This window comes from Coregonus lavaretus (assembly GCF_964263955.1).
Source record: "Coregonus lavaretus genome assembly, chromosome: 6".
NCBI lineage: Eukaryota > Metazoa > Chordata > Actinopteri > Salmoniformes > Salmonidae > Coregonus > Coregonus lavaretus.
The window spans coordinates 45,612,078-45,622,134 of NC_139993.1; the positions used below are offsets into that span (position 1 = coordinate 45,612,078).

The window sequence follows — 10,057 nt, forward strand, 5'->3', positions numbered from 1 at the left end:
AGTGAGTGTGCGTTTCTGTTGGGTTTAGTCAGTGGTCATGGTGTTTTTTTACAGCTGAAGGGGGAACATTTATCAGAACCACAGCCTGGTCTACAGTTGAAGTCGGAAGTTTACATACACCTTAGCCAAATACATTTAAACTCAGTTTTTCACAATTCCTGACATTTAATCCTAGTAAAAATACCCTGTTTTAGGTCAGTTAGGATCACCACTTAATTTTAAGAATGTGAAATGTCAGAATAATGGTAGAGAGAATGATTTATTTCTGCTTTTATTTCTTTCATCACATTCCCAGTGGGTCAGAAGTTTACATACACTCAATTAGTATCTGGTAGCATTGCCTTTAAATTGGTCAAACGTTTCGGGTAGCCTTCCACAAGTTTACATACACTTAGGTTGGAGTCATTAAAACTTGTTTTTCAACCACTCCACAAATGTATTGTTAACAAACTATAGTTTTGGCAAGTCGGTTAGGCCATGTACTTTGTGCATGACACAAGTAATCTTTCCAACAATTGTTTACAGACAGATTATTTCACTTATAATTCACTGTATCACAATTCCAGTGGGTCAGAATTTTACATACACTAAGTTGACTGTGCCTTTAAACAGCTTGGAAAATTCCAGAAAATGATTTAATGGCTTTAGAAGCTTCTGATAGGCTAATTGACATCCTTTGAGTCAATTGGAGGTGTACCTTTGGATGTATTTCAAGGCCTACCTTCAAACTCAGTGCCTCTTTGCTTGACATCATGGGAAAATCTAAAGAAATCAGCCAAGATCTCAGAAGAAAAATTGTAGACCTCCACAAGTCTGGTTCATCCTTATGAGTAATTTCCAAACGCCTGAAGGTACCACATTCATCTGTACAAACAATAGTACGCAAGTATAAACATCATGGGACCACGCAGCCATAATACCGCTCAGGAAGGAGACGCGATCTGTCTCCTAGAGATGAACGTACTTTGGTGCGAAAATTGCAAATCAATCCCAGAACAACAGCAAAGGACCTTGTGAAGATGCTGGAGGAAACAGGTACAAAAGTATCTCTATCCACAGTAAAACTAGTCCGATATCGACATAACCTGAAAGGCCGCTCAGCAAGGTAGAAGCCACTGCTCTAAAACTGCCATAAAAAATCCAGACTACGGTTTGCAACTGCATATGGGGACAAAGATCGTACTTTTTGGAGAAATGTCCTCTGGTCTGATGAAACAAAAATAGAACTGTTTGGCCATAATGACCATCGTTATGTTTGGAGGAAAAAGGGGGATGCTTGCAAGCCGAAGAACATCATCCCAACCGTGAAGCACGGGGGTGACAGCATCATGCTGTGGGGGTGCTTTGCTGCAGGAGAGACTGGTGCACTTCACAAAATAGATGGCATCATGAGGATCCTATAGAAGATTTGTGGGCAGAACTGAAAAAGCGTGTGAGAGCAAGGAGGCCTACAAACCTGACTCAGTTACACCAGCTCTGTCAGGAGGAATGGGCCAAAATTCACCCAACTTATTGTGGGAAGCTTGTGGAAGGCTACCCGAAACGTTTGACCCAAGTTAAACAATTTAAAGGCAATGCTACCAAATACTAATTGTGTGTATGTAAACTTCTGATCCACTGGGAATGTGATGAAAGAAATAAAAGCTGAAATAAATAATTCTCTACCATTATTCTGATATTTCACATTCTTAAAATAAAGTGGTGATCCTAACTGACCTAAGACAGGGTATTTTTTACTAGGATTAAATGTCAGGAATTGTGAAAAACTGAGTTTAAATGTATTTGGCTAAGGTGTATGTAAACTTCCGACTTCAACTGTATCTGCTTCAGATGTTTACTATAAATCTGTCTGTGTAAGATCAAACGCCTACTGCTCAATGTCTTTCTGTGTTCATGCATTAAAATAATAATCCCTTTTCCTCTCTCTTTCTCCCTCTTTCCATCCCTCTGTCAGTTTTATCTCCAGTCCAGGTTCACCTGGCGAGGTGCCCGTTTGCTCCGCCCCCTCCTCCAGTTCACGCTGCTGATGATGGCATTCTACACCGGCCTATCGCGCGTCTCCGACCACAAGCACCACCCCACAGACGTACTGGCCGGCTTTGTACAGGGAGCCCTGGTGGCCTACTGCATAGTGAGTACACGCACACACACACTGAGTGTACAAAACATTAAGAACACCTTCCTAATATTGAGTTGCACCCCCTCCCCCCTTTTGCCCTCAGAACAGCCTCAATACATCAGGGCATGGACTTTACATGGTGTCGAAAGTGTTTCACAGGGATGCTGGCCCATGTTGACTCCAATGCTTCCCACAGTTGTGTCAAGTTGGCTGGATGTCCTTTGGGTGGTGGTCCATTCTTGATACACACGAGAAACTGTTGAGCGTTAAAAACCCATCAGCGTTGCAGTTCTTGACACAAACGGGTGCCCTGGCACCTACTACCATTTCCCGTTCAAAGGCACTTAAATCACCCTCTGAATGGCACATATACACAATCCATGTCCTAATAGTCTTAAGGCTTAAAACTCCTTCTTTAACCTGTCTCCTCCCCTTCATCTACACTGATTGAAGTGGATTTAACAGGTGACATCAATAAGGGATCATAGCTTTCACCTGGATTCACCTGGCCAGTCTATGTCAAATGTTTTGTCCACTCAGTGTATATATATATATATATATATATATATATATATATATATACACACAGTTGAAGTCGGAAGTTTACATACACTTAGGTTGGAGTCATTTAAACTCGTCTTTCAACCACTTCACACATTTCTTGTTAACAAACTATAGTTTTGGCAAGTCGGTTAGGACATCTACTTTGTGCATGACACAAGTAATTTTTTCCAACAATTCTTTACAGACAGATTATTTCACTTATAATTCACTGTATCACAATTCCAGAGGGTCAGAAGTTTACATAAACTAAGTTGACTGTGCCTTTAAACAGCTTGGAAAATTCCAGAAAATGATGTCATGGCTTTAGAAGCTTCTGATAGGCTAATTGACATCATTTGAGTCAATTGGAGGTGTACCTGTGGATGTATTTCAAGGCCTACCTTCAAACTCAGTGCCTCTTTGCTTGACATCATGGGAAAATTAAAAGAAATCAGCCAAGATCTCAGATTTTTTTTTTGTAGACCTCCACAAGTCTGGTTCATCCTTGGGACAATTTCCACATGCCTGAAGGTACCATGTTCATCTGTACAAACAATAGTACGCACGTATAAACACCATGGGACCACGCAGCCGTCATACCGCTCAGGAAGTACACGCGTTCTGTCTCCTAGAGATTAACGTAGTTTGGTGCGAAAAGTCCAAATCAATCCCAGAACAACAGCAAAGGACGAAGATGCTGTCCTATATCGACATAACCTGAAAGGCCGCTCAGCAAGGAAGAAGCCAATGCTACAAAACCGCCATAAAAAAGCCAGACTACGGTTTGCAACTGCACATGGGGACAAAGATCGTACTTTTTGGAGAAATGTCCTCTGGTCTGATGAAACAAAAATAGAACTGTTTGGCCATAATGACCATATTGAAGCAACATCTCAAGACATCAGTCAGGAAGTTAAAGCTTGTTTGCAAATGGTTCTTCCAAATGGACAATGACCCCAAGCATACTTCCAAAGTTGTGGCAAAATGGCTTAAGGACAACAAAGTCAAGGTATTGGAGTGGCCATCACAAAGCCCTGACCTCAATCCTATAGAAAATGTGTGGGCAGAACTGAAAAAGTGTGTGCGAGCAAGGAGGCCTACAAACCTGACTCAGTTACACCAGCTCTGTCAGGAGGAATGGGCCAAAATTCACCCAACTTATTGTGGAAAGCTTGTGGAAGGCTACCCGAAATGTTTGACCCAAGTTAAACAATTTAAAGGTAATGCTACCAAATACTTATTGAGTGTACGTGAACTTCTGACCCACTGGGAATGTGATGAAATAAATAAAAGCTGAAATAAATCATTCTCTCTACTATTATTCTGACATTTCACATTCTTAAAATAATGTTGTGATCCTAACTGACCTAAGACAGGGAATTTTTACTAGGATTAAATGTCAGGAAATGTATTTGGCTAAGGTGTATGTAAACTTCCGACTTCAACTGTATATATATATATACAGTGGGGAAAAAAGTATTTAGTCAGCCACCAATTGTGCAAGTTCTCCCACTTAAAAAGATGAGAGAGGCCTGTAATTTTCATCATAGGTACACGTCAACTATGACAGACAAATTGAGAAAATAAAATCCAGAAAATCACATTGTAGGATTTTTAATGAATTTATTTGCAAATTATGATGGAAAATAAGTATTTGGTCACCTACAAACAAGCAAGATTTCTGGCTCTCACAGACCTGTAACTTCTTCTTTAAGAGGCTCTTCTGTCCTCCACTCGTTACCTGTATTAATGGCACCTGTTTGAACTTGTTATCAGTATAAAAGACACCTGTCCACAACCTCAAACAGTCACACTCCAAACTCCACTATGGCCAAGACCAAAGAGCTGTCAAAGGACACCAGAAACAAAATTGTAGACCTGCACCAGGCTGGGAAGACTGAATCTGCAATAGGTAAGCAGCTTGGTTTGAAGAAATCAACTGTGGGAGCAGTTATTAGGAAATGGAAGACATACAAGACCACTGATAATCTCCCTCGATATGGGGCTCCACGCAAGATCTCACCCCGTGGGGTCAAAATGATCACAAGAACGGTGAGCAAAAATCCCAGAACCACACGGGGGGACCTAGTGAATGACCTGCAGAGAGCTGGGACCAAAGTAACAAAGCCTACCATCAGTAACACACTACGCCGCCAGGGTCTCAAATCCTGCAGTGCCAGACGTGTCCCCCTGCTTAAGCCAGTACATGTCCAGGCCTGTCTGAAGTTTGCTAGAGTGCATTTGGATGATCCAGAAGAGGATTGGGAGAATGTCATATGGTCAGATGAAACCAAAATAGAACTTTATGGTAAAAACTCAACTCGTCGTGTTTGGAGGACAAAGAATGCTGAGTTGCATCCAAAGAACACCATACCTACTGTGAAGCATGGGGGTGGAAACATCATGCTTTGGGGCTGTTTTTCTGCAAAGCGACCAGGACGACTGATCCGTGTAAAGGAAAGAATGAATGGGGCCATGTATCGTGAGATTTTGAGTGAAAACCTCCTTCCATCAGCAAGGGCATTGAAGATGAAACGTGGCTGGGTCTTTCAGCATGACAATGATCCCAAACACACCGCCCGGGCAACGAAGGAGTGGCTTCGTAAGAAGCATTTCAAGGTCCTGGAGTGGCCTAGCCAGTCTCCAGATCTCAACCCCATAGAAAATCTTTGGAGGGAGTTGAAAGTCTGTGTTGCCCAGCGACAGCCCCAAAACATCACTGCTCTAGAGGAGATCTGCATGGAGGAATGGGCCAAAATACCAGCAACAGTGTGTGAAAACCTTGTGAAGACTTACAGAAAACGTTTGACCTGTGTCATTGCCAACAAAGGGTATATAACAAAGTATTGAGAAACTTTTGTTATTGACCAAATACTTATTTTCCACCATAATTTGCAAATAAATTCATTAAAAATCCTACAATGTGATTTTCTGGAATTTTCTTTCTCATTTTGTCTGTCATAGTTGACGTGTACCTATGATGAAAATCACAGGCCTCTCTCATCTTTTTAAGTGGGAGAACTTGCACAATTGGTGGCTGACTAAATACTTTTTTCCCCCACTGTATATAATGTAATGAAGAAAAAATATATATATATATAAATACTGTATATACAGCGGGCTTCAGTGGCCTACTCCCTACTGCATGGTGAGTTAGTCATTTATTGTATTATGACTGTAAGGCAGTGGTATTCAAACTTTTTCAGTGGGACCTCAAATTTCTTCAACCTGAATTTCTGGCAACCTCACACCATCCTAAATCTAACGACACAACCTTAAAATCTGTACATTTCAATTTTTACATCAACAGATAATGATTAATTCATTACATTTCCATGTCTCTTATCAAAATTAAGAGAACCAATGAATACATTTACTCAGTTAAATTGTCTTTTTCAAATCATCTTTCTCAAAAACGTCCCATACAATAATCTGTACTAGGGGTCGCGACCCCGACTTTGAATACACTGCTGTAAGGGTTAAGGTTAAAGGTTAGGGTTAGAGGCCAGATGAGAGAGAGAGAGAGAGAGAGAGAGAGAGAGAAAGAGAGAGAGAACTACAAGACCTTTTCCCTCTCTTTTCTCTCAATCTCAACTTTCCCTTCCCTCTCACTCTCTCTCCCCCCTCTGTTCCCCTCTGATTCCCTCTCTCTACACCCCTCTCTCTCCCTTCCTCTCTCTCATTCTCTCTCCCTCTCTCTCTCTCTTTCTACCCCTCTGTGAAATAAAGCAGGCAGTGAAGTGAAGAGAATCTTATTCCCTTTAATGAATAGCACATTGCCTGGAGCCAGCTCCCCAGAGTATGTGTGTGTGTGTGTGTGTGTGTGTGTGAATCCCTACACACTGTAGTTGTGACACATCGTCTTTCTTGGTTGTTGGCAGAAGATTTTCATAACCATCTACTAAGCCACATGGTGCCAAGGAAAATTACATTTGGTGAGGGGAGAGAAAAAGGGAGAAGGAAAGAGAGAAAGAGAGGGAGATTGGTTCATTATTTTTTCTTTGGTGGGAGGAGGGGGAGATGAGTGGGATTCTAACACTTTAGAGCCGTGGTTCCCAACTCCAGTCCAACCGTACCCCCAACAGAACATATTTTTATTGATTTCTAATCATCAGGCCCTAAATGAGTTGAATCAGATATGTTTGTCCGGGGCTACAACAAAAATGTGTACTGTTGGGGGTACTCGAGGACCGGAGTTGAAAACCACTGCTTTAGAAGTATTTCAGCCTCTCGATAAAGCTATACTAGAGAGAGGAAGGTACGTACCACTATCATCCATTTACCCACAGGCCTTTTCTGACGCCTGAACGTCTATAGAAGCAGACAGATATGTCAGGCCTCCTCTATGTATAGTTAGTGATCTGTTAGTGATGCTGAAGACCTCTCTATGTACACTTCCCCTTACTGCTATCTCATGCAGTCTGTGAGCGAGGGGTTAGTTTAAGAACCACACACGCAACACATGCACCTGCCTGTAGCAGCATGAGGTTTTAGACACACGCTATGGGCTGTGCTAGGTTCTGATGAAAGCCACAGGTTTTGTGGGGCGCTGTGTTCTCTGTACACCAGTAGCCACAGGGGGTTGGGGTTACACAGCAAGCCGTGCCTGTTAGTTTTAGACACGCTCACCTGCTTCCTGCCACATCATGAGTCACATGGTGTGACAGAGGACTCTAAACATGACTGGCAGTGTTATTAAAAATAGTAGAATGATGGCAATCTCTGTAGGGAAAATACAGACCTGTCCCAGGCTGTACTCAGTGATGGAGGGATCTGATGAAGGGAGGACTTCTCCCTGACTCCCTGAGACAGTGTTCCCCCTTTAAATGTTCCACTGGCATGTTTCCAGTAGGGCCACATTAAGGAGCGCACTGTCCTCCCTCGCCTGGTTTCTGTTGCTGAGTCTGCATTTCTCACACAATAGGCTGGGAGGTGGTGTGTTTGCGTGCGTGCGTGCTTGTGTGTGTGTGTGTGTGCACAGGAAGCCTCGGTGCTGTGATGAGGCCTCGGCCAGCCAGGGGTCAGGGGTTTGAGGTCAGAGGTGGTCAGCAGGGGGACAAGGCCTGCTGTGATTGGATGACTACGTCCTTGTGAGGACAGCGGTTTGGAATGCGGCCCATATCTTTAACAGTAGTGGTCAGAGATACTGTATGATACCATTCACCACTCTGCTCAAAACACTGCTACACACACACCACATATATGAATTCACATTTGTACGCATGAGCTCACTCACGCACACTTACACACACTTACACACACATACACATACAGACACACACACACACAGGGCCTGTTGTTCTAGTGAAGTCTATTATGGGTCTCCCTATGATGATGTCATGACTCAGTCAAAGGTCATTAGTAAAGGTTGTTAAAGGTCATGCTCTCACAGCAGGCTGTTTGGAATCTGACCCCTGACCTCTATATCTGTCCCCATCAGCTCAGCCTGTTTGGATGTGTGGGAGAAGGAGAGAAGGAAGGGGGAGAGAAGGAGAGAAGGAAGGGGGAGAGAAGGAGAGAAGGAAGGGGGAGAGAAGGAGAGAAGGAAGGGGGAGAGAAGGAGAGAAGGAAGGGGAGAGAAGGAGAGAAGGAAGGGGGAAAGAAGGAGAGAAGGAAGGGGGGGAGAAGGAAGGGGGAGAGAAGGAAGGGGGAGAGAGGGGAAGAGACTATGCTGTTGCTAAGAGCCTTTTCCATAGACCCACTTCCTGCCCAACCTGCCCGGTTTCCCTTTTGGCCAATGATGTCATCAGGAGCTCCATATCTCTTCGTCCCTCACGGGAGACTCAGGAGGAGGCAGAGGGTGGAGAGAGGGGGAGGGGAGGGGTGAGGAGGAGGGAGGAGAGGGCTGAAGAGAGAGAAGGAGAGAGTGATGACCTCAGGAAGAGGCTGGCATTCCATTCCTCTTCCTCCCTCTGCCTCCCAAGTAACACGCTAGGGCACAGTGAGCTCACTACCTGAGGGGGAAGGGGGAGACAGGGGGAGGAAGAGGTTGGAGAGAGGGCTGAGGAAAGAGGTGAGTAAGGGAGAGACATCTTCAGCCTGGCTCCCTGTGTTCTAGTCCTAATAATTATGATGATGGTGATGATGATGTAGGGCTGTGGTCACTGTGAGCCATATTCAGTCATTTCCTCTGGTCAAATTCCTCACTCTAGCTGCTTATCATGTGTAGGTATAGTCCTTTAACATCTCTCTCTCTCTCCCCCCCAGGTGTTCTATGTATCTGACCTGTTCAAGCCACAGGAGAAGCCTACCTCGCCCCCTCCCTCCCCCATCAAGAAGGAGCTCCTCCCCCCTGCTGACATCATCGAGCGGAACAACCACCACAACATGGTGTGAGACAGGCCCGCCCCTTCCCCTGACCGAGGAGCCTATCACAGCGCTTCTCGCCTCCCATTGGACAGTAGAATGTAGCGACCAGAGAGACTATGGTCGCATCTCAAATCGCACTCTGTTCCTTATATAGTGCACTACTTATCACACCAAAGTAGTGCACTACTTAGGGAATAGTGTGTTATTTGGTCCTGCCCTGCAGAAACCACTATCCAGACTCTTTACTACTATTGTTCTTACTACTATTCTGATTTGAGCCCAAGTTAGAGCAAAAATAAAATAATAAAAAGCTAAAAGACAAGAAGTTAGAGACAGAGAGACAGACAGACAGCAGTGCAGAGCCACTGAAACTGAACACTTCGTAACCACACAAAGGGAAAAAAGTGTCAAAAAAGAAATGAATGAATGAATGAATGAAGGAGCGAAAGAGGCCTTGACATAGGATAACAACTTCCTTAGTAATAGGAACGATATTACTGCAATATTACTAGCACACGACACATCTAGTATATGAGTAACAATATAGAGTAGAATAACTTACAGCACTATAATCCAGTTCACTGTCAATTATCACCACTCGCCACCATATGGAGCAGCTATAAGAACGCTTGTAGATGCTTACGTATAAGGTGAAGTTAACCTGTAACTAGTTAACTTGTCCAATGCCAGCTACTGACTACAACAACAGAAGGAAGAGACCTGGAGATGAACCAGACACAATGGGACTCATTTATGGACTCTTGGAAGATTAGTCCAAATGAGGACAAAAAAATATCCTTATAAAAATCTAGTTAAATCCTCCTCTAGCTTCTACCTCCAGGTATAGAAGTTTGGACTAGTCTAGTTGTCAGCTCAACAAGCCTCTTATAACTGCCCCTATGAGTAGCCTAACCTGAGATGATGCTTTCTGAAAGAGGGGGGTGGGATGAAGAAGGGGTTTATGAACGAGGTAGGGTAAAGGAGGGATATTGATTAGTATTAGTTTGCGGGAGTCAAGGGGAGGAATGGAGGGAGGGGGAGGTAAATATCTCTTAGCCACCTGTCACCCGGTGTGGGGGCGTGGCT

The 10,057-nt window shown here is 43.8% G+C and overlaps 1 protein-coding gene across 2 annotated transcripts in view; it reads left to right on the top strand.

The window, feature by feature from the left end:
• The window catches only part of LOC311131192 (phospholipid phosphatase 3-like), a 34,122-nt gene extending 24,742 nt beyond the window's left edge, over nucleotides 1–9,380 (top strand). For both annotated transcript variants that reach the window (XM_084164043.1, XM_084164042.1), the window contains exons 6-7: nucleotides 1,955–2,131; nucleotides 8,870–9,380. In XM_084164043.1, coding sequence (XP_084020169.1) covers nucleotides 1,955–2,131; nucleotides 8,870–8,998 — 306 coding nt within the window. In that variant the 3' untranslated portion in view covers nucleotides 8,999–9,380. The remainder of the gene's footprint in view (nucleotides 1–1,954; nucleotides 2,132–8,869) is intronic.
• The last annotated feature ends 677 nt before the right edge of the window (nucleotides 9,381–10,057 follow it).